The sequence below is a fragment of the Oncorhynchus nerka genome, linkage group LG4, assembly GCF_034236695.1.
Source record: "Oncorhynchus nerka isolate Pitt River linkage group LG4, Oner_Uvic_2.0, whole genome shotgun sequence".
NCBI lineage: Eukaryota > Metazoa > Chordata > Actinopteri > Salmoniformes > Salmonidae > Oncorhynchus > Oncorhynchus nerka.
In genome coordinates this window covers 103,278,437-103,304,566 of record NC_088399.1, presented here as the reverse complement: position 1 = coordinate 103,304,566, position 26,130 = coordinate 103,278,437, and the positions used below count along the sequence as shown (strand labels likewise).

The window sequence follows — 26,130 nt, the reverse complement described above, 5'->3', positions numbered from 1 at the left end:
TTATTACGCCACCTCACCCGTTACAGCGGCACCTCACCCGTTACAGCGCCACCTCACCACGCCACCTCACCCGTTACAGCGCCACCTCACCCGTTACGTTACCACGCCACCTCACCCGTTACCACGCCACCTCACCCGTTACAGCGCCACCTCACCCGTTACGTTACCACGCCACCTCACCCGTTACAGCGCCACCTCACCCGTTACGTTACCACGCCACCTCACCCCTTACAGCGCCACCTCACCCGTTACGTTACCACGCCACCTCACCCCTTACAGCGCCACCTCACCCGTTACGTTACCACGCCACCTCACCCGTTACAGCGCCACCTCACCCGTTACGTTACCACGCCACCTCACCCCTTACAGCGCCACCTCACCCGTTACTACGCCACCAGCATGATATTATTCCCAGGGAGCAGACAGAGCATGCCCAGACTGATGATGATGAAGTAAACAACACAGCAGCTCTGAGCCCATCGAAACACCCAGTGAGTCATGTAGTTAGTTGGAGTGTATAAAGTCTCAAATGTGTTGCCAAACCATGTTAGTTTTAAGATTATAAATTGCATTAGGTGATCCTTGATGAAGTAATTGGGTGCGTTCCAGGTCATCTTTTTTTTTTTTTTTGCAGTTGGGGGTCCAATAATCTCTGAATATTGCATATATTATACATCAATGTGGTGATGACCTGGACGGCATCCATAGTTATTCTGGATGGAGTGACATGATACATCCATGACATACCACCTTAGCACCACTGCTGGGGGCGGGGTTTTCCACCTGACATAAAGGAAATAAAATAGTTCAGGAGAACTCATTGGAGCACTGACTTCTCCTCCAGAATACCATAATAATACCACTATATCTGCCTCTGGAGATGCCAAATACACCATAATAATACCACTATATCTGTCTCTGGAGATGCTAAATACACCATAATAATACCACTATATCTGGAGATGCCAAATACACTATAATAATACCACTATATCTGTCTCTGGAGATGCCAAACACACCATAATAATACCACTATATCTGCCTCTGGAGATGCCAAATACACCATAATAATACCACTACCTCTGGAGATGCCAAATACACCATAATAATACCACTATATCTGGAGATGCCAAATACACCATAATAATACCATTATTGACCTGAACAGTACCAGCCCTCCATGACACACTGCCTGACCAGTACCAGCCCTCCATGACACACTGCCTGATCTGACCAGTACCAGCCCTCCATGACACACTGCCTGATCTGACCAGTACCAGCCCTCCATGACACACTGCCTGACCAGTACCAGCCCTCCATGACACACTGCCTGACCAGTACCAGCCCTCCATGACACACTGCCTGACCAGTACCAGCCCTCCATGACACACTGCCTGATCTGACCAGTACCAGCCCTCCATGACACACTGCCTGATCTGACCAGTACCAGCCCTCCATGACACACTGCCTGATCTGACCAGTACCAGCCCTCCATGACACACTGCCTGACCAGTACCAGCCCTCCATGACACACTGCCTGACCAGTACCAGCCCTCCATGACACACTGCCTGACCAGTACCAGCCCTCCATGACACACTGCCCGACCTGAACAGTACCAGCCCTCCATGACACACTGCCTGACAGTACCAGCCCTCCATGACACACTGCCTGACCTGACCAGCCCTCCAGACACACTGCCTCCATGACCAGCCCTCCTGCCTGCCTGACCAGTACCAGCCCTCCATGACACACTGCCTGACCAGTACCAGCCCTCCATGACACACTGCCTGACCAGTACCAGCCCTCCATGACACACTGCCTGACCAGTACCAGCCCTCCATGACACACTGCCTGACCAGTACCAGCCCTCCATGACACACTGCCCGACCTGAACAGTACCAGCCCTCCATGACACACTGCCTGACCTGAACAGTACCAGCCCTCCATGACACACTGCCTGACCTGACCAGTACCAGCCCTCCATGACACACTGCCTGACCTGTACCAGCCCTCCATGACACACTGCCTGACCTGACCAGTACCAGCCCTCCATGACACACTGCCTGCCTGACCAGTACCAGCCCTCCATGACACACTGCCTAACCTGACCAGTACCAGCCCTCCATGACACACTGCCTGACCTGACCAGTACCAGCCCTCCATGACACACTGCCTGATCTGACCAGTACCAGCCCCCCATGACACACTGCCTGACCTGACCAGTACCAGCCCTCCATGACACACTGCCTGACCAGTACCAGCACTCCATGACACACTGCCTGATCTGACCAGTACCAGCCCTCCATGACACACTGCCTGATCTGAACAGTACCAGCCCTCCATGACACACTGCCTGACCAGTACCAGCCCTCCATGACACACTGCCTGACCAGTACCAGCCCTCCATGACACACTGCCTGACCTGACCAGTACCAGCCCTCCATGACACACTGCCTGACCAGTACCAGCCCTCCATGACACACTGCCTGACCAGTACCAGCCCTCCATGACACACTGCCTGACCTGAACAGTACCAGCCCTCCATGACACACTGCCTGACCTGACCAGTACCAGCCCTCCATGACACACTGCCTGACCTGACCAGTACCAGCCCACATGACACACTGCCTGACCTGACCAGTACCAGCCCTCCATGACACACTGCCTGATCTGACCAGTACCAGCCCCCCATGACACACTGCCTAACCTGACCAGTACCAGCCCTCCATGACACACTGCCTGACCTGACCAGTACCAGCCCTCCATGACACACTGCCTGACCAGTACCAGCCCTCCATGACACACTGCCTGACCAGTACCAGCCCTCCATGACACACTGCCTGACCTGACCAGTACCAGCCCTCCATGACACACTGCCTGACCAGTACCAGCCCTCCATGACACACTGCCTGACCTGACCAGTACCAGTCCTCCATGACACACTGCCTGACCTGACCTGACCAGTACCAGCCCCCCATGACACACTGCCTGATCTGACCAGTACCAGCCCTCCATGACACACTGCCTGACCAGTACCAGCCCTCCATGACACACTGCCTGACCTGACCAGTACCAGCCCTCCATGACACACTGCCTGACCAGTACCAGCCCTCCATGACACACTGCCTGACCAGTACCAGCCCTCCATGACACACTGCCTGATCTGACCAGTACCAGCCCCCCATAACACACTGCCTGACCAGTACCAGCCCTCCATGACACACTGCCTGACCAGTACCAGCCCTCCATGACACACTGCCTGACGTGACCAGTACCAGCCCTCCATGACACACTGCCTGACCAGTACCAGCCCTCCATGACACACTGCCTGACCTGACCAGTACCAGTCCTCCATGACACACTGCCTGACCTGACCAGTACCAGCCCCCCATGACACACTGCCTGACCTGACCAGTACCAGCCCTCCATGACACACTGCCTGACCTGACCAGTACCAGCCCCCCATAACACACTGCCTGACCTGACCAGTACCAGCCCTCCATGACACACTGCCTGACCTGACCAGTACCAGCCCACATGACACACTGCCTGACCTGACCAGTACCAGCCCACATGACACACTGCCTGACCTGACCAGTACCAGCCCACATGACACACTGCCTGACCTGACCAGTACCAGCCCTCCATGACACACTGCCTGACCAGTACCAGCCCTCCATGACACACTGCCTGATCTGACCAGTACCAGCCCTCCATGACACACTGCCTGACCTGAACAGTACCAGCCCTCCATGACACACTGCCTGATATGACCAGTACCATCCCTCCATGACACACTGCCTGACCTGACCAGTACCAGCCCTCCATGACACACTGCTTGACCTGAACAGTACCAGCCCTCCATGACACACTGCCTGACCTGAACAGTACCAGCCCTCCATGTGTTCCTAGTCCCCCTCCATGACACACTGCCTGATATGACCAGTACCAGCCCCCCATGTGTTCCTAGTCCCCCTCCATGACACACTGCCTGATCTGACCAGTACCAGGTCATTCAGCAAGTAAGAGAAACCATCTCACAGTAGGGCAGGGAGATGGGACAATATGCCATTTGAACCATCATACAATGTGTTTGAAAACACGATGCCAACCAGGTATTTGAAAACACGATGCCAACCAGGTAATTGAAAACACGAGGCCAACCAGGTAATTGAAAACACGAGGCCAACCAGGTAATTGAAAACACGAGGCCAACCAGGTAATTGAAAACACGATGCCAACCAGGTAATTGATGCCAACCAGGTAATTGAAAACACGATGCCAACCAGGTGAAAACACGAGGCCAACCAGGTAATTGAAAACACGATGCCAACCAGGTAATTGAAAACACGAGGCCAACCAGGTAATTGAAAACACGATGCCAACCAGGTAATTGAAAACACGATGCCAACCAGGTAATTGAAAACACGAGGCCAACCAGGTAATTGAAAACACGAGGCCAACCAGGTAATTGAAAACACGAGGCCAACCAGGTAATTGAAAACATGAAGCTTGACTGTCTGCAGCACACAGTAGTGTACACTATAATACCATGGTGAGGCTGTCTGCAGCACACAGTAGTGTACACTATAATACCATGGTGAGGCTGTCTGCAGCACACAGTAGTGTACACTATAATACCATGGTGAGGCTGTCTGCAGCACACAGTAGTGTACACTATAATACCATGGTGAGGCTGTCTGCAGCACACAGTAGTGTACACTATAATACCATGGTGAGGCTGTCTGCAGCACACAGTATTGTACACTATAATACCATGGTGAGACTGTCTGCAGCACACAGTAGTGTACACTATAATACCATGGTGAGGCTGTCTGCAGCACACAGTAGTGTACATACCAGAGACTTGGAGCTCTGTCTGGTGGGGGCTGTGAAGGGTCGTACGCTGGTGGGGGGCTCCTTCTCAATGGAGTGTCTCCTCTGAGGGGAGGGGCGACTGTCAGGCTGGGGAGTCATGGTGATGGGCAGGAACCTAGGGGGTGCTGGAGGGGAGAGAGAGAAGACAGGCTAGAAGGATGGAGGGAACAGGCAGTTTAATTTTTTTTTACATTTATCCCGTTTTCTCCTCAATTTCATGGTCTCCAATTGGTAGTTACAGTCTTGTCTCATCGCTGCAACTCCCGTAAGGACTCGGGAGAGGCGAAGGATCGAGAGCCGTGCGTCCTCTGAAGCACAAGCCGCACTGCTTCTTGACACACTGCTCTCTTAACCCGGATGCCAGCCGCACCAATGTCGGAGGAAACACTGTACAGCTGGCGACTGTGTCAGCGTGCACCCTGCCCGACCCGCCACAGGAGTCGCTAGTGCGCGATGGAACAAGAACATCCCTGCCGGCCAAACCCTCCTCTATCCCGGACGACGCTGGGCCAAACCCTCCCCTAACCCGGATGACGCTGGGCCAAACCCTCCCCTAACCCGGACGACGCTGGGCCAAACCCTCCTCTATCTCGGACGACGCTGGGCCAATTGTGCGCCGCCTCATGGGTCTCCCGGTCGCACCAGCCTGGACTCGAACCAGGATCTGTAGTGGCACAGCTAGCAACTGCGATGCAGTGTCTCAGACCACCACACCACTCGGGAGGCCCTGAGAACAGGCAGTTTGAGAGTGTAGTGCACCTATTTGACCAGGGCCAATAGGACTAAAGTAGTGTACTACATTTAACCAGGGCCCATAGGACTAAAGTAGTGCCCTACATTTGACCAGGGCCAATAGGACTAAAGAAGTGCATTACATTTGACCAGGGCCAATAGGACTAAAGAAGGGCACTACATTTGACCAGGGCCTATAGGACTAAACTAGTGCACTACATTTTACCAGGGCCCATAGGACTAAAGAAGTGCACTACATTTGACCAGGGCCAATGGGACTAAACTAGTGCACTACATTTGACCAGGGCCAATAGGACTAAAGAATTGCACTACATTTGACCAGGGCCAATAGGACTAAAGTAGTGCACTACATTTGACCAGGGCCCATAGGACTAAAGAAGTGCACTACATTTGACCAGGGCCAATAGGACTAAAGTAGTGCACTACATTTGACCAGGGCCCATAGGACTAAAGTAGTGCCCCACATTTGACAAGGGCCCATAGGACTAAAATAGTGCACTACATTTGACCAGGGCCAATAGGACTAAAGTAGTATCACTACATTTAACCAGGGCCAATAGGACTAAAGTAGTGTACTACATTTAATCAGGGCCCATAGGACTAAAGTAGTGCACTACATTTGACCAGGGCCAATAGGACTAAAGTAGTTCCCTACATTTAACCAGGGCCAATAGGACTAAAGTAGTGCACTACATTTAACCAGGGCCCATAGGACTAAAGTAGTGCCCTACATTTGACCAGGGCCAATAGGACTAAAGAAGTGCACTACATTTGACCAGGGCCAATAGGACTAAAGAAGTGCACTACATTTGACCAGGGCCTATAGGACTAAACTAGTGCACTACATTTTACCAGGGCCCATAGGACTAAAGAAGTGCACTACATTTGACCAGGGCCAATGGGACTAAACTAGTGCACTACATTTGACCAGGGCCAATAGGACTAAAGAAGTGCACTACATTTGACCAGGGCCAATAGGACTAAAGTAGTGCACTACATTTGACCAGGGCCCATAGGACTAAAGAAGTGCACTACATTTGACCAGGGCCAATAGGACTAAAGTAGTGCCCTACATTTGACCAGGGCCCATAGGACTAAAGTAGTGCCCCACATTTGACAAGGGCCCATAGGACTAAAATAGTGCACTACATTTGACCAGGGCCAATAGGACTAAAGTAGTATCACTACATTTAACCAGGGCCAATAGGACTAAAGTAGTGTACTACATTTAACCAGGGCCCATAGGATTAAAGTAGTGCACTACATTTGACCAGGGCCCATAGGACTAAAGTAGTGCCCCACATTTGACAAGGGCCCATAGGACTAAAATAGTGCACTACATTTGACCAGGGCCAATAGGACTAAAGTAGTATCACTACATTTAACCAGGGCCAATAGGACTAAAGTAGTGTACTACATTTAACCAGGGCCCATAGGATTAAAGTAGTGCACTACATTTGACCAGGGCCAATAGGACTAAAGTAGTGCCCTACATTTGACCAGGGCCAATAGGACTAAAGAAGTGCACTACATTTGACCAGGGCCAATAGGACTAAAGAAGTGCACTACATTTGACCAGGGCCTATAGGACTAAACTAGTGCACTAGATTTTACCAGGGCCCATAGGACTAAAGAAGTGCACTACATTTGACCAGGGCCAATAGGACTAAAGTAGTGCACTACATTTGACCAGGGCCCATAGGACTAAAGTAGTGCCCCACATTTGACAAGGGCCCATAGGACTAAAATAGTGCACTACATTTGACCAGGGCCAATAGGACTAAAGTAGTATCACTTCTACTTTATCCCACTTGTATATAGCCTCCACATTGACTCTGTACCGTAATACCCTGTATATAGTCTCCACATTGACAATGTACCGGTACCACCTGTATATAGCCTCCACATTGACTCTGTACCGGTACCCCCTGTATATAGCCTCCACATTGACTCTGTACCGTAATACCCTGTATATAGTCTCCACATTAACTCTGTACCGGTACCCCCTGTATATAGCCACATTGACTCTGTACCGGTACCCCCTGTATATAGCCTCCACATTGAGTCTGTACTGGTACCCCCTGCATATAGTCTCCACATTGACAATGTACCGGTACCACCTGTATGTAGACTCCACATTGACTCTGTACCGGTACCCCCTGTAGATAGCCTCCACATTGACTCTGTACTGGTACCCCCCTGTATATAGCCTCCACATTGACTCTGTACCGGTACCCCCTGTATATAGCCTCCACATTGACTCTGTACCGGTACCCCCTGTATATAGCCTCCACATTGACTCTGTACCGGTACCCCCTGTATATAGTCTCCACATTGACTCTGTACCGGTACCCTCTGTATATAGCCTCCACATTGACTCTGTACCGGTACCCTCTGTATATAGCCTCCACATTGACTCTGTACCGGTACCCCCTATATATAGCCTCCACATTGACTCTGTACCGGTACCCTCTGTATATAGCCTCCACATTGACTCTGTACCGGTACCCTCTGTATATAGCCTCCACATTGACTCTGTACCGGTACCCTCTGTATATAGCCTCCACATTGACTCTGTACCGGTACCCTCTGTATATAGCCTCCATATTGACTCTGTACTGGTACCCCCTGCATATAGTCTCCACATTGACTCTTTACCGGTACCACCTGTATATAGCCTCACTACTGTTATTTTCACTGTAATTATAATGTTTTTAATTAGATTTCTTTACTTATCTATTGTTTACCTAATACCTATTTGTTAGTTAAACATTACATTGTTGGTTAAGGGCCTGTAAGTAAGCATTTCACTGTAAGGTCTACTACACCTGTTGTATTCAGCATTTCACTGTAAGGTCGACTACACCTGTTGTATTCAGCATTTCACTGTAAGGTCTACCAACACCTGTTGTATTCAGCATTTCACTGTGAGGTCTACTACACCTGTTGTATTCAGCATTTCACTGTAAGGTCTACTACACCTGTTGTATTCAGCATTTCACTGTAAGGTCTACTACACCTGTTGTATTCAGCATTTCACTGTAAGGTCTACTACACCTGTTGTATTCAGCATTTCACTGTGAGGTCTACTACACCTGTTGTATTCAGCATTTCACTGTAAGGTCTAATACACCTGTTGTATTCAGCATTTCACTGTAAGGTCTACTACACCTGTTGTATTCAGCATTTCACTGTGAGGTCTACCTACACCTGTTGTATTCAGCATTTCACTGTGAGGTCTACTACACCTGTTGTATTCAGCATTTCACTGTAAGGTCTACCACACCTGTTGTATTCAGCATTTCACTGTAAGGTCTACCTACACCTGTTGTATTCAGCATTTCACTGTGAGGTCTACACCTGTTGTATTCAGCATTTCACTGTGAGGTCTACACCTGTTGTATTCAGCATTTCACTGTGAGGTCTACTACACCTGTTGTATTCAGCATTTCACTGTAAGGTCTACCTACACCTGTTGTATTCAGCATTTCACTGTGAGGTCTACTACACCTGTTGTATTCAGCATTTCACTGTAAGGTCTACTGCACCCGTTGTATTCAGCACGCGTGACAAATACGCTTTGATTTGATTTGATCACACCCAAGAGGACAACGCACAGTAACACAGCCCAGAGGACAACACAATATGGGCAATTTGATTTGATTTGATGCAAACATTCACCCAAAGAGGATGCAAACATTCACTCCTCTATATGGGTAACATTCACTACCAGAGGGCAATGCAAACATTCCTCCTCTATATGGGCAATATGCAAACACTCACTCCTCTATATGGGCAATATGCAAACATTCACTACCTATATGGGCAATATGCAAACATTCACTCCTCTATATGGGCAATATGCAAACATTCACTACCATATATGGGCAATATGCAAACATTCACTCCTCTATATGGGCAATATGCAAACACTCACTCCTCTATATGGGCAATATGCAAACATTCACTCCTCTATATGGGCAATATGCAAACATTCACTCCTCTATATGGGCAATATGCCAACATTCACTCCTCAATATGGGCAATATGCAAACACTCACTCCTCTATATGGGCAATATGCAAACATTCACTCCTCTATATGGGCAATATGCAAACATTCACTCCTCTATATGGGCAATTCTCGGGCCGACTCTTTTCTCTGTATATATCAATGATGTTGCTCTTGCTGCGGGCGATTCCCTGATCCACCTCTAGGCAGACGACACCATTCTATATACTTTCGGCCAGTCATTGGACACTGTGCTATCTAACCTCCAAACAAGCTTCAATGCCATACAACACTCCTTCCGTGGCCTCCAACTGCTCTTAAACGCTAGTAAAACCAAATGCATGCATCCTGTCCACTGAGATGGCATAGCAGTTCAGACGTCTTTTGTCCTCGTCTTGTCGTGTCCTGTGTATATATATATATATATATATATATATATATTTACAAATTTTTTCACATACATTTTATTTTTATTTTCCATCAACTAATCTTCAAAACACTCTCCTGCAACCCGCCTCACCAATTTATATTTATAAATAAGTATTATTTACCTCAAATCTGCAATCCTCCAAGAAGCTAGCCAGAAACTCCAAGAAGCTAGCCAGAAACTAGCCAGAAGCTAGCCAGAAGCTAATCTAGAAGCTAATCAGAAGCTAGTTCAGAAGCTAGTTAGCTTCTTTACTGGCAAATCGTTAGTATTCAGCTAACCACGGTTTGTGGTCATCAGCTATCCTTTAGCTCGAAAATCTATCGCCAGTTTTGTACGGCGCAGCGCGGCTCGGAACGGAACATACCGGACCAATTTTTCTCTCCATGTCCCTGGATTTCAACTGCTCTCTGGCCATTCATTCCCGGATCTCACAGCTAGCTAGCTGCTATCCGTGTGTCTATCTGCTTTCGTCGATTCCGGAGCAAACATCAATTACTCCGGAGCTAGCCATCTGAAGAGTTCCATCAATCACTCCTGGGCTGCAGTCACCTATCCGGACCCGTTTTACTGCCTACGCGGAGTCCCACCGGGCCTTCACAACTGGACTGCCGACGTTATCTACCCGAAGGAGATCCGGCTGGCTCCTCCGTCGCGACGTTACCTGAACGCCCATCTGCGGCCTGCTAACCGTTAGCTGTCTTACCGGCTGCTCTCAGAATAGACAATCGGACAATTTATTTATTTTTATTATTATTATGTTTCTTCTTGGGCCTCTATAACTATATCTATTGTTTTTATTTTTGTTGTTGTTGTGTGATTTGGACTAATCCCCTCTACCACACGGAACCCCACTAATCTACTGACGGAACGCAAGAGGTGGCTAACAACAGACCTCCATCCTATGCTAGCTTGCTACCGATGGCCTGGCTAGCTGTCTAAATCGCCGTGACCCCCAAACCAACCTCTCCACTCACTGGACCCTTTTGATCACTCGACTAAGGATGCATCTCCTTAATGTCAATATGTCTTGTCCATTGCTGTTCTGGTTAGTGTTTATTGGCTTATTTCACTGTAGAGCCTCTAGTCCTGCTCACTATACCTTATCCAACTTATTAGTTCCACCACCCACACATGCAATGACATCTCCTGGTTTCAATGATGTTTCTAGAGACAATATCTCTCTCTTCATCACTCAATACCTAGGTTTACCTCCACTGTATTCACATCCTACCATACCTTTGTCTGTACATTATACCTTGATGCTATTTTATCGCCCCCAGAAACCTCCTTTTACTCTCTGTTCCAGACGTTCTAGACGACCAATTCTTATTGCTTTTAGCCGTACCCTTATTCTTCTCCTCCTATGTTCCTCTGGCGATGTAGAGGTGAATCCAGGCCCTGCAGTGCCTAGCTCCACTCCTATTCCCAGGCACTCTCTTTTGATGACTTCTGTAACCGTAATAGCCTTGGTTTTATGCATGTTAACATTAGAAGCCTCCTCCCTAAGTTTGTTATATTCACTGCTTTAGCACACTCTGCCAACCCGGATGTTCTAGCTGTGTCTGAATCCTGGCTTAGGAAGACCACCAAAAATTCAGAAATTTTAATTCCAAACTACAACATTTTCAGACAAGATAGAACTGCCAAAGGGGGCGGTGTTGCAATCTACTGCAAAGATAGCCTGCAGAGTTCTGTCCTACTATCCAGGTCTGTACCCAAACAATTTGAACTTCTACTTTTAAAAATCCACCTCTCTAAAAACAAGTCTCTCACCGTTGCCGCCTGCTATAGACCACCCTCTGCCCCCAGGTGTGCTCTGGACACCATATGTGAACTGATTGCCCCCCATCTATCTTCAGAGCTCGTGCTGCTAGTCGACCTAAACTGGAACATGCTTAACACCCCAGCCATCCTACAATCTAAACTTGATGCCCTCAATCTCACACAAATTATCAATGAACCTACCAGGTACCCCCCCAAAGCCTTAAACATGGGCACCCTCATAGATATCATCCTAACCAACTTCCCCTCTAAATACACCTCTGCTGTCTTCAACCAAGATCTCAGCGATCACTGCCTCATTGCCTGCATCCGTAATGGGTCAGCGGTCAAACGACCTCCACTCATCACTGTAAAACGCTCCCTGAAACACTTCAGCGAACAGGCCTTTCTAATCGACCTAGCCGGGGTATCCTGGAAGGATATTGATCTCATCCCGTCAGTAGAGGATGCCTGGATATTTTTTTTAAATGCCTTCCTAACCATCTTAAATAAACATGACCCATTCAAGAAAATTAGAACCAGGAACAGATATAGCCCTTGGTTCTCCCCAGAACTGACTGCCCTTAACCAACACAAAAACATCCTATGGCGTTCTGCATTAGCATCGAACAGCCCCCGTGATATGCAGCTGTTCAGGGAAGCTAGAAACCGTTATACACAGGCAGTTAGAAAAGCCAAGGCTAGCTTTTTCAAGCAGAAATTTGCTTCCTGCAACACTAACTCAAAAAAGTTCTGGGACACTGTAAAGTCCATGGAGAATAAGAACACCTCCTCCCAGCTGCCCACTGCACTGAAGATAGGAAACACTGTCACCACTGATAAATCCACCATAATTGAGAATTTCAATAAGCATTTTTCTACGGCTGGCCATGCTTTCCACCTGGCTACTCCTACCCCGGTCAACAGCACTGCACCCCCAACAGCAACTCGCCCAAGCCTTCCCCATTTCTCCTTCTCCCACATCCATTCAGCTGAAGTTCTGAAAGAGCTGAAAAATCTGGACCCCTACAAATCAGCCGGGCTAGACAATCTGGACCCTTTCTTTCTAAAAGTATCTGCCGAAATTGTTGCCACCCCTATTACTAGCCTGTTCAACCTCTCTTTCGTGTCGTCTGAGATTCCCAAAGATTGGAAAGCAGCTGCGGTCATCCCCCTCTTCAAAGGGGGGGACACTCTTGAACCAAACTGCTACAGACCTATATCTATTCTACCATGCCTTTCTAAGGTCTTCGAAAGCCAAGTCAACAAACAGATTACCGACCATTTCGAATCTCACCATACCTTCTCTGCTATGCAATCTGGTTTCAGAGCTGGTCATGGGTGCACCTCAGCCACGCTCAAGGTCCTAAACGATATCTTAACCGCCATCGATAAGAAACATTACTGTGCAGCCGTATTCATTGATCTGGCCAAGGCTTTCGACTCTGTCAACCACCACATCCTCATCGGCAGACTCGACAGCCTTGGTTTCTCAAATGATTGCCTCGCCTGGTTCACCAACTACTTCTCTGATAGAGTTCAGTGTGTCAAATCGGAGGGTCTGCTGTCCGGACCTCTGGCAGTCTCTATGGGGGTGCCACAGGGTTCAATTCTTGGACCGACTCTCTTCTCTGTATACATCAATGAGGTCGCTCTTGCTGCTGGTGAGTCTCTGATCCACCTCTACGCAGACGACACCATTCTGTATACTTCCGGCCCTTCTTTGGACACTGTGTTAACAACCCTCCAGGCAAGCTTCAATGCCATACAACTCTCCTTCCGTGGCCTCCAATTGCTCTTAAATACAAATAAAACTAAATGCATGCTCTTCAACCGATCGCTACCTGCACCTACCCGCCTGTCCAACATCACTACTCTGGACGGCTCTGACTTACAATACGTGGACAACTACAAATACTTAGGTGTCTGGTTAGACTGTAAACTCTCCTTCCAGACCCATATCAAACATCTCCAATCCAAAGTTAAATCTAGAATTGGCTTCCTATTTCGCAACAAAGCCTCCTTCACTCACGCCGCCAAGCTTACCCTAGTAAAACTGACTATCCTACCGATCCTCGACTTCGGCGATGTCATCTACAAAATGGCTTCCAACACTCTACTCAGCAAACTGGATGCAGTCTATCACAGTGCCATCCGTTTTGTCACTAAAGCACCTTATACCACCCACCACTGCGACTTGTATGCTCTAGTCGGCTGGCCCTCGCTACATATTCGTCGCCAGACCCACTGGCTCCAGGTCATCTACAAGTCCATGCTAGGTAAAGCTCCGCCTTATCTCAGTTCACTGGTCACGATGGCAACACCCATCCGTAGCACGCGCTCCAGCAGGTGTATCTCATTGATCATCCCTAAAGCCAACACCTCATTCGGCCGCCTTTCGTTCCAGTACTCTGCTGCCTGTGACTGGAACGAATTGCAAAAATCGCTGAAGTTGGAGACTTTTATCTCCCTCACCAACTTCAAACATCAGCTATCTGAGCAGCTAACCGATCGCTGCAGCTGTACATAGTCTATTGGTAAATAGCCCACCCATTTTCACCTACCTCATCCCCATACTGTTTTATTTATTTACTTTTCTGCTCTTTTGCACACCAATATCTCTTCCTGTACATGATCATCTGATCATTTATCACTCCAGTGTTAATCTGCAAAATTGTAATTATTCGCCTACCTCATGCCTTTTGCACACATTGTATATAGACTCCCCCCTTTTTTTCTACTGTGTTATTGACTTGTTAATTGTTTACTCCATGTGTAACTCTGTGTTGTCTGTTCACACTGCTATGCTTTATCTTGGCCAGGTCGCAGTTGCAAATGAGAACTTGTTCTCAACTAGCCTACCTGGTTAAATAAAGGTGAAATAAAAAAAAATAAAAAAAATATGGGCAATATGCCAACATTCACTCCTCAATATGGGCAATATGCAAACATTCACTCCTCAATATGGGCAATATGCAAACATTCACTCCTCAATATGGGCAATATGCAAACATTCACTACCATATATGGGCAATATGCAAACATTCACTCCTCTATATGGGCAATATGCAAACATTCACTCCTCAATATGGGCAATATGCAAACATTCACTCCTCTATATGGGCAATATGCAAACATTCACTCCTCTATATGGGCAACATCCTAGCATTCACTCCTCTATATGGGCAACATCCTAGCATTCACTCCTCTATATGGGCAACATCCTAGCATTCACTCCTCTATATGGGCAATATGCAAACATTCACTCCTCTATATGGGCAACATCCTAGCATTCACTCCTCTATATGGGCAACATCCTAGCATTCACTCCTCTATATGGGCAATATGCAAACATTCACTCCTCTATATGGGCAATATGCAAACATTCACTCCTCTATATGGGCAATATGCAAACATTCACTCCTCTATATGGGCAATATGCAAACATTCACTCCTCTATATGGGCAATATGCAAACATTCACTCCTCTATATGGGCAACATCCTAGCATTCACTCCTCTATATGGGCAATATGCAAACATTCACTCCTCTATATGGGCAATATGCAAACATTCACTCCTCTATATGGGCAATATGCCAACACTCACTCCTCTATATGGGCAATATGCAAACATTCACTCCTCTATATGGGCAATATGCAAACCATCACTACCATATATGGGCAATATGCAAACATTTCCTACCCTCCTAGACGTTTTAAACTGTTTAAGTGGAAGGAAAGTTTGTCTCCTCCTTTTAACCACTGGATAAAGGAAGTCATGTAACATCTGAAACTAGAGAAATGTGTTATTCTGTTAGGGGATCTGCAATTCAATAACATGTGCTACTCTGTTAGGGGATCTGCAATTCAATAACATGTGCTACTCTGTTAGGGGATCTGCAATTCAATAACATGTGCTACTCTGTTAGGGGATCTGCAATTCAATAACATGTGCTACTCTGTTAGGGGATCTGCAATTCAATAACATGTGCTACTCTGTTAGGGATCTGCAATTCAATAACATGTGCTACTCTGTTAGGGATCTGGGATCTGCAATTCTATAACATGTGCTACTCTGTTAGGGGATCTGCAATTCAATAACATGTGCTACTCTGTTAGGGGATCTGCAATTCAATAACATGTGCTACTCTGTTAGGGGATCTGCAATTCAATAACATGTGCTACTCTGTTAGGGATCTGTTATGTGCTACTCTGGGATCTGCAATTCAATAACATGTGCTACTCTGTTAGGGATCTGCAATTCAATAACATGTGTTATTCTGTTAGGGGATCTGCAATTCAATAACATGTGCTACTCTGTTAGGGGATCTGCAATTCAATAACATGTGCTACTCTGTTAGGGGATCTGCAATTCAATAACATGTGCTACTCTGTTAGGGGATCTGCAATTCTATAACATGTGCTACTCTGTTAGGGATCTGCAATTCTATAACATGTGCTACTCTGTTATCTGGGGATCTGCAATTCAATAACATGTGCTACTCTGTTAGGGATCTGCAATTCTATAACATGTGCTACTCTGTTAGGGGGGGATCTGCAGTTCTATAACATGTGCTACTCTGTTAGGGGATCTGCAATTCAATAACATGTGCTACTCTGTTAGGGGATCTGTAATTCAATAACATGTGCTACTCTGTTAGGGGATCTGCAATTCTATAACATGTGCTACTCTGTTAGGGGATCTGCAATTCAATAACATGTGCTACTCTGTTAGGGGATCTGCAATTCAATAACATGTGCTACTCTGTTAGGGGATCTGCAATTCAATAACATGTGCTACTCTGTTAGGGGATCTGCAATTCTATAACATGTGCTACTCTGTTAGGGGATCTGCAATTCTATAACATGTGCTACTCTGTTAGGGGATCTGCAATTCAATAACATGTGCTACTCTGTTAGGGGATCTGCAATTCTATAACATGTGCTACTCTGTTAGGGATCTGCAATTCTATAACATGTGCTACTCTAACATGTGTTCTGTTAGGGATAACAATAACATGTGCTACTCTGTTAGGGATCTGCAATTCAATAACATGTTAGGGATCTGCAATTCAATAACATGTGCTACTCTGTTAGGGGATCTGCAATTCTATAACATGTGCTACTCTGTTAGGGGATCTGCAATTCAATAACATCTGGCAACCTTATCTTTTGTAGAAGACATGGACCCAACTCATTTTAAAACTCCTTACATTAACCCAAATAAGTATCTTTGTGTTTCACTATTTGTTTCGATTACTTAAATGCTATGTTATGCTTGTTCATTTAAGTATTTTATTTCACCTTTATTTAACCAGGTAGGTTAGTTGAGAACAAGTTCTCATTTACAACTGGGACCTGTCCAAGATAAAGCAAAGCAGTGCAACACAAACAACAACACAGACTTACACATGGAATAAACAAACATACAGTCAATAACACAATAGAAAATAAAGTCTTTATACAGTGTGTGTGAATGGCATGAGGAGGTATGGCAATAAATAGGCCATAGTAGCAGATTAACACTGGAGTGATACATGAGCAGATGACGATGAGCAGATGACGGTGAAGTGATACTGGTGTGCAAAAGAGCAGCAAAGTAAATAAAACCAATATGGGGATGAGGTAGGTAGATTGGGTGGGCTATTTACAGATGGGCTATGTACAGCTGCAGTGATCGGTTAGCTGATGTTTAAAGCTAGTGAGGGAGATATAAGTCTCCAGCTTCGGCAATTTTTGCAATTCGTTCCAGTCATTGGCAGCAGAGAACTGGAAGGAAAGGAGGCCAAAGGAAGTGTTGGCTTTGGAGATGACCAGTGAGATAAACCTGCTGGAGCGCGTGCTACAGGTGAGTGTTGTTATCGTGACCAGTGAGCTGAGAAAAGGCGGCGCTTTACCTAGCAAAGATTTAGATGACCTGGGGCCAGTGGGTATGGCGACGAATATGTAGCGCGGGCCAGCCGATTAGAGCATACAGGTCGCAGTGGTGGGTGGTATAAGAAGCTTTTGGCTGGGTTTGGGGTAGCCAGGAGGGAAGCATGGCCAGCCGTAGAGACTCGGGGGGGGGGGGGGGGTGGGTTCGATGTGCTAGGGGACCAGTGTGTGTTTGGCTCTCTACCTGTTTGACTGTATTGTCTGTATAGTCTAGTGTTCCATTTAGGACGCAGCCTTAGTTTTCTATACCTCGGGAGCCATCAAAGTGGAGGGATCTAGTGTACTAGTTAGTATTCATGTTTGGTGTTATGAAATGTCTGGAAATGTACTTTTTCATGTAATAATGTGTATGTTTCTGTAACAGTTTACGAATTCAGTGAAAACATAATAAATACATCTTTCAAAAACAACAAAAAGAGAGTGAAGGTGTCTTACCGTTCAGGACAGATCCCGGAGACGAGGCGTCCAACACAGACCAACTGGAGGAGCTGTGACTGGGCTCATCCTGTTAATGAGGAGATACACATGACTGGATGCTGACCAACTGGAGGAGCTGTGACTGGGCTCATCCTGTTAATGAGGAGATACACATGACTGGATGCTGACCAACTGGAGGAGCTGTGACTGGGCTCATCCTGTTAATGAGGAGATACACATGACTGGATGCTGACCAACTGGAGGAGCTGTGACTGGGCTCATCCTGTTAATGAGGAGATACACATGACTGGATGCTGACCAACTGGAGGAGCTGTGACTGGGCTCATCCTGTTAATGAGGAGATACACATGACTGGATGTAGGCATATACACCCCAATAGAAACACACTAACCTGCTGCTACAAATTGGATAGTAAGGAATGTGCAGTAGTTCTGGATGTGGGCTCGATGAAGGAACATATACACTTGTCTCTCTGTGAAAGTCAAGAGCTTCCTTGACCAGAAGACTCTTGGTCGACCAAGATTTTGTTTTTAGTAGGGGACAGCCGTCATGCGTGGATAGAATGTGATTATTTGTGTTAGCCATACATCACAAATAAAAGCCTATTCTACAACAAGGAGTACAAGAAAGCTCTTTTTCAAATGTGAGATTTTCCATATATAGACACATCCTATGTGTTTTAATCAAATCAACTATATTCACTGAGCTTGTCTGATGCTTTAAGCACACAGTTTGATGAAAGAAATTTTAAAAATAGCGAGTGACTGACTAGCACCCGCTGTCTCTCTCTCTCCTCCCTGCTACAGCCACCACCACAGAACATCAGTGTGTATAGTGCTGTCTCTCTCTCTCTCTGCTACAGCCACCACCACAGAACATCAGTGTGTATAGTGCTGTCTCTCTCTCTCCTCTCTGCTACAGCCACCACCACAGAACATCAGTGTGTATAGTGCTGTCTCTCTCTCTCTCTCCTCTCTGCTACAGCCACCACCACAGAACATCAGTGTGTATAGTGCTGTCTCTCTCTCTCCTCCCTGCTACAGCCACCACCACAGAACATCAGTGTGTATAGTGCTGTCTCTCTCTCCTCCCTGCTACAGCCACCACCACAGAACATCAGTGTGTATAGTGCTGTCTCTCTCTCTCTCTCTCTCCTCCCTGCTACAGCCACCACCACAGAACATCAGTGTGTATAGTGCTGTCTCTCTCTCTCCTCCCTGCTACAGCCACCACCACAGAACATCAGTGTGTATAGTGCTGTCTCTCTCTCTCTCTGCTACAGCCACCACCACAGAACATCAGTGTGTATAGTGCTGTCTCTCTCTCTCTGCTACAGCCACCACCACAGAACATCAGTGTGTATAGTGCTGTCTCTCTCTCTCTGCTACAGCCACCACCACAGAACATCAGTGTGTATAGTGCTGTCTCTCTCTCTCCTCCCTGCTACAGCCACCACCACAGAACATCAGTGTGTATAGTGCTGTCTCTCTCTCCTCCCTGCTACAGCCACCACCACAGAACATCAGTGTGTATAGTGCTGTCTCTCTCTCTCTCTCTCCTCCCTGCTACAGCCACCACCACAGAACATCAGTGTGTATAGTGCTGTCTCTCTCTCCTCCCTGCTACAGCCACCACCACAGAACATCAGTGTGTATAGTGCTGTCTCTCTCTCTCTCCTCCCTGCTACAGCCACCACCACAGAACATCAGTGTGTATAGTGCTGTCTCTCTCTCTCTCCTCCCTGCTACAGCCACCACCACAGAACATCAGTGTGTATAGTGCTATCTCTCTCTCTCCTCCCTGCTACAGCCACCACCACAGAACATCAGTGTGTATAGTGCTGTCTCTCTCTCTCTCTCCTCCCTGCTACAGCCACCACCACAGAACATCAGTGTGTATAGTGCTGTCTCTCTCTCTCCTCCCTGCTACAGCCACCACCACAGAACATCAGTGTGTATAGTGCTGTCTCTCTCTCCTCCCTGCTACAGCCACCACCACAGAACATCAGTGTGTATAGTGCTGTCTCTCTCTCTCCTCCCTGCTACAGCCACCACCACAGAACATCAGTGTGTATAGTGCTGTCTCTCTCTCTCCTCCCTGCTACAGCCACCACCACAGAACATCAGTGTGTATAGTGCTGTCTCTCTCTCTCTCCTCCCTGCTACAGCCACCACCACAGAACATCAGTGTGTATAGTGCTGTCTCTCTCTCTCTCTCCTCCCTGCTACAGCCACCACCACAGAACATCAGTGTGTATAGTGCTGTCTCTCTCTCTCTCCTCCCTGCTACAGCCACCACCACAGAACATCAGTGTGTATAGTGCTGTCTCTCTCTCCTCCCTGCTACAGCCACCACCACAGAACATCAGTGTGTATAGTGCTGTCTCTCTCTCCTCCCTGCTACAGCCACCACCACAGAACATCAGTGTGTATAGTGCTGTCTCTCTCTCCTCCCTGCTACAGCCACCACCACAGAACATCAGTGTGTATAGTGCTGTCTCTCTCTCTCTCCCTCTACAGCCACCACCACAGAACATCAGTGTGTATAGTGCTGTCTCTCTCTCTCCTCCCTGCTACAGCCACCACCACAGAACATCAGTGTGTATAGTGCTGTCTCTCTCTCTCTCTCCTCCCTGCTACAGCCACCACCACAGAACATCAGTGTGTATAGTGCTCTCTCTCTCTCCTCCCTGCTACAGCCACCACCACAGAACATCAGTGTGTATAGTGCTGTCTCTCTCTCTCTCTCCCTGCTACAGCCACCACCACAGAACATCAGTGTGTATAGTGCTGTCTCTCTCTCTCTCTCTCCTCCTGCTACAGCCACCACCACAGAACATCAGTGTGTATAGTGCTGTCTCTCTCTCTCTCCTCCCTGCTACAGCCACCACCACAGAACATCAGTGTGTATAGTGCTGTCTCTCTCTCTCCCCTGCTACAGCCACCACCACAGAACATCAGTGTGTATAGTGCTGTCTCTCTCTCTCTCTCTCCTCCCTGCTACAGCCACCACCACAGAACATCAGTGTGTATAGTGCTGTCTCTCTCTCTCTCTCCTCCCTGCTACAGCCACCACCACAGAACATCAGTGTGTATAGTGCTGTCTCTCTCTCCTCCCTGCTACAGCCACCACCACAGAACATCAGTGTGTATAGTGCTGTCTCTCTCTCCTCCCTGCTACAGCCACCACCACAGAACATCAGTGTGTATAGTGCTGTCTCTCTCTCTCTCCTCCCTGCTACAGCCACCACCACAGAACATCAGTGTGTATAGTGCTGTCTCTCTCTCTCTCCTCCCTGCTACAGCCACCACCACAGAACATCAGTGTGTATAGTGCTGTCTCTCTCTCTCTCTCTCCTCCCTGCTACAGCCACCACCACAGAACATCAGTGTGTATAGTGCTGTCTCTCTCTCTCTCCTCCCTGCTACAGCCACCACCACAGAACATCAGTGTGTATAGTGCTGTCTCTCTCTCTCCTCCCTGCTACAGCCACCACCACAGAACATCAGTGTGTATAGTGCTGTCTCTCTCTCTCCTCCCTGCTACAGCCACCACCACAGAACATCAGTGTGTATAGTGCTGTCTCTCTCTCTCTCTCTCCTCCCTGCTACAGCCACCACCACAGAACATCAGTGTGTATAGTGCTGTCTCTCTCTCTCTCTCCTCCCTGCTACAGCCACCACCACAGAACATCAGTGTGTATAGTGCTGTCTCTCTCTCTCTCCTCCCTGCTACAGCCACCACCACAGAACATCAGTGTGTATAGTGCTGTCTCTCTCTCTCTCCTCCCTGCTACAGCCACCACCACAGAACATCAGTGTGTATAGTGCTGTCTCTCTCTCCTCCCTGCTACAGCCACCACCACAGAACATCAGTGTGTATAGTGCTGTCTCTCTCTCTCTCCCTCCCTGCTACAGCCACCACCACAGAACATCAGTGTGTATAGTGCTGTCTCTCTCTCTCCCCTGCTACAGCCACCACCACAGAACATCAGTGTGTATAGTGCTGTCTCTCTCTCTCCTCCCTGCTACAGCCACCACCACAGAACATCAGTGTGTATAGTGCTGTCTCTCTCTCTCTCTCCTCCCTGCTACAGCCACCACCACAGAACATCAGTGTGTATAGTGCTGCTCTCTCTCTCTCCTCCCTGCTACAGCCACCACCACAGAACATCAGTGTGTATAGTGCTGTCTCTCTCTCTCTCTCCTCCCTGCTACAGCCACCACCACAGAACATCAGTGTGTATAGTGCTGTCTCTCTCTCTCCTCCCTGCTACAGCCACCACCACAGAACATCAGTGTGTATAGTGCTGTCTCTCTCTCCTCCCTGCTACAGCCACCACCACAGAACATCAGTGTGTATAGTGCTGTCTCTCTCTCTCTCCTCCCTGCTACAGCCACCACCACAGAACATCAGTGTGTATAGTGCTGTCTGTCTCTCTCTCTCCTCCGCTGCTACAGCCACCACCACAGAACATCAGTGTGTATAGTGCTGTCTCTCTCTCTCTCTCTCCTCCCTGCTACAGCCACCACCACAGAACATCAGTGTGTATAGTGCTGTCTCTCTCTCTCTCCTCCTGCTACAGCCACCACCACAGAACATCAGTGTGTATAGTGCTGTCTCTCTCTCTCTCCTCCCTGCTACAGCCACCACCACAGAACATCAGTGTGTATAGTGCTGTCTGTCTCTCTCTCTCTCCTCCCTGCTACAGCCACCACCACAGAACATCAGTGTGTATAGTGCTGTCTCTCTCTCTCTCCTCCCTGCTACAGCCACCACCACAGAACATCAGTGTGTATAGTGCTGTCTCTCTCTCTCTCTCTCCTCCCTGCTACAGCCACCACCACAGAACATCAGTGTGTATAGTGCTGTCTCTCTCTCTCTCTCTCCCTGCTACAGCCACCACCACAGAACATCAGTGTGTATAGTGCTGTCTGTCTCTCTCTCTCTCCTCCCTGCTACAGCCACCACCACAGAACATCAGTGTGTATAGTGCTGTCTCTCTCTCTCTCCTCCCTGCTACAGCCACCACCACAGAACATCAGTGTGTATAGTGCTGTCTCTCTCTCTCTCTCCTCCCTGCTACAGCCACCACCACAGAACATCAGTGTGTATAGTGCTGTCTCTCTCTCTCTCCTCCCTGCTACAGCCACCACCACAGAACATCAGTGTGTATAGTGCTGTCTGTCTCTCTCTCTCTCCTCCCTGCTACAGCCACCACCACAGAACATCAGTGTGTATAGTGCTGTCTCTCTCTCTCCTCCCTGCTACAGCCACCACCACAGAACATCAGTGTGTATAGTGCTGTCTCTCTCTCTCTCTCCTCCCTGCTGCAGCCACCACCACAGAACATCAGTGTGTATAGTGCTGTCTCTCTCTCTCTCCTCCCTGCTACAGCCACCACCACAGAACATCAGTGTGTATAGTGCTGTCTGTCTCTCTCTCTCTCCTCCCTGCTACAGCCACCACCACAGAACATCAGTGTGTATAGTGCTGTCTCTCTCTCTCTCTCCTCCCTGCTACAGCCACCACCACAGAACATCAGTGTGTATAGTGCTGTCTCTCTCTCTCTCTCTCCTCCCTGCTACAGCCACCACCACAGAACATCAGTGTGTATAGTGCTGTCTCTCTCTCTCTCCTCCCTGCTACAGCCACCACCACAGAACATCAGTGTGTATAGTGCTGTCTGTCTCTCTCTCTCTCCTCCCTGCTACAGCCACCACCACAGAACATCAGTGTGTATAGTGCTGTCTCTCTCTCTCCTCCCTGCTACAGCCACCACCACAGAACATCAGTGTGTATAGTGCTGTCTCTCTCTCTCTCTCTCCTCCCTGCTACAGCCACCACCACAGAACATCAGTGTGTATAGTGCTGTCTCTCTCTCTCTCCTCCCTGCTACAGCCACCACCACAGAACATCAGTGTGTATAGTGCTGTCTGTCTCTCTCTCTCCTCCCTGCTACAGCCACCACCACAGAACATCAGTGTGTATAGTGCTGTCTCTCTCTCTCTCTCTCCTCCCTGCTACAGCCACCACCACAGAACATCAGTGTGTATAGTGCTGTCTCTCTCTCCTCCCTGCTACAGCCACCACCACAGAACATCAGTGTGTATAGTGCTGTCTCTCTCTCCTCCCTGCTACAGCCACCACCACAGAACATCAGTGTGTATAGTGCTGTCTCTCTCTCCTCCCTGCTACAGCCACCACCACAGAACATCAGTGTGTATAGTGCTGTCTCTCTCTCCTCCCTGCTACAGCCACCACCACAGAACATCAGTGTGTATAGTGCTCTCTCTCTCTCCTCCCTGCTACAGCCACCACCACAGAACATCAGTGTGTATAGTGCTGTCTCTCTCTCTCCTCCCTGCTACAGCCACCACCACAGATCAGTGTGTATAGTTCTGTCTCTCTCTCTCTCCTCCCTGCTACAGCCACCACCACAGAACATCAGTGTGTATAGTGCTGTCTCTCTCTCTCCTCCCTGCTACAGCCACCACCACAGAACATCAGTGTGTATAGTGCTGTCTCTCTCTCTCCTCCCTGCTACAGCCACCACCACAGAACATCAGTGTGTATAGTGCTGTCTCTCTCTCTCTCCTCCCTGCTACAGCCACCACCACAGAACATCAGTGTGTATAGTGCTGTCTCTCTCTCCTCCCTGCTACAGCCACCACCACAGAACATCAGTGTGTATAGTGCTGTCTCTCTCTCTCTCTCCTCTCTGCTACAGCCACCACCACAGAACATCAGTGTGTATAGTGCTGTCTCTCTCTCTCCTCCCTGCTACAGCCACCACCACAGAACATCAGTGTGTATAGTGCTGTCTCTCTCTCTCCTCCCTGCTACAGCCACCACCACAGAACATCAGTGTGTATAGTGCTGTCTCTCTCCTCCCTGCTACAGCCACCACCACAGAACATCAGTGTGTATAGTGCTGTCTCTCTCTCTCTCTGTCCATGTTGCTGAAACTGTAACATAATCACAGCCATTTCTGACTGAAAAGTATACTTATCCCTAATCCCTAATCTGTTTTAAACCCTTGCACTCTTTAAGTGGCACATTGCATACACATTACCAAAGACCCTATTCGCACGGGACTAGTATTACTAGAAATGTAGGTTATGTAATTATGTCACTATTGCATATTGCCTATGCCGCTCGGTCATCGCTCATCCATATATTTATAAACTCAGCAAAAAATAAAAACGTCCTCTCACTGTCAACTGCGTTTATTTTCAGTAAACTTAACATGTGCAAATACATGTTAGACAAGCTAGATGCCTTTTATGCTCACGTCGAGGCAAGCAACACTGAAGCATGCATGAGAGCACCAGCTGTTCTGGACAACTGTGTGATAACACTCTCAGTAGCCAATTTTAGCAAGGCCTTTAAACAGGTCAACATTCACAAAGCCGCGGGGCCAGACGGATTATCAGGATGTGTACTCAGAGCATGCGCAGACCAACTGGCAAGTGTCTTCAACCTCTCCCTGATCGAGTCTGTAATACCTACACATTTTAAGCAAACCACCATAGTCCCTGTGCCCAAGGAAGTGAAGGTAACCTGCTTAAATGATTACCGCCCCGTAGCACTAGTGTTGGTAGCCATAAAGTCCTTTCAAAGGCTGGTCATGGCTCACAACAGCATCCTCCCAGATACCACTCCAATTATCATACCACCCCAACAGGTCCACAGACTATACGATCACCATCAAACTTCCCTATCCCATCTGGACAAAAGGAATACCTATGTAAGAATGCTGTTCATTGACTACAGCTCAGCATTCAACACCATAGTACCGTGCAAGCTCATCACTAAGCTAAGGACCCTGGGACAAAACACCTCCCTCTGCAACTGGATCCTGCACCTCCTGACGGGCCGCCACCAGGTGGTAAGGGTAGGTAACAAGGCATTTGCCACGCTGA

The 26,130-nt window shown here is 48.0% G+C and overlaps 1 protein-coding gene across 1 annotated transcript in view; it reads right to left on the bottom strand.

Annotated features, from left to right (window-relative positions):
* LOC115125754 (protein spire homolog 1-like) overlaps positions 1–26,130 on the bottom strand; it is a 142,106-nt gene that overhangs the window by 18,258 nt on the left and 97,718 nt on the right. Inside the window, exons 11-13 of the mRNA XM_065018079.1 lie at positions 18,203–18,272; positions 4,862–5,004; positions 748–783 (exon numbers count right to left, since the gene is read on the bottom strand). Coding sequence (XP_064874151.1) covers positions 748–783; positions 4,862–5,004; positions 18,203–18,272 — 249 coding nt within the window. The remainder of the gene's footprint in view (positions 1–747; positions 784–4,861; positions 5,005–18,202; positions 18,273–26,130) is intronic.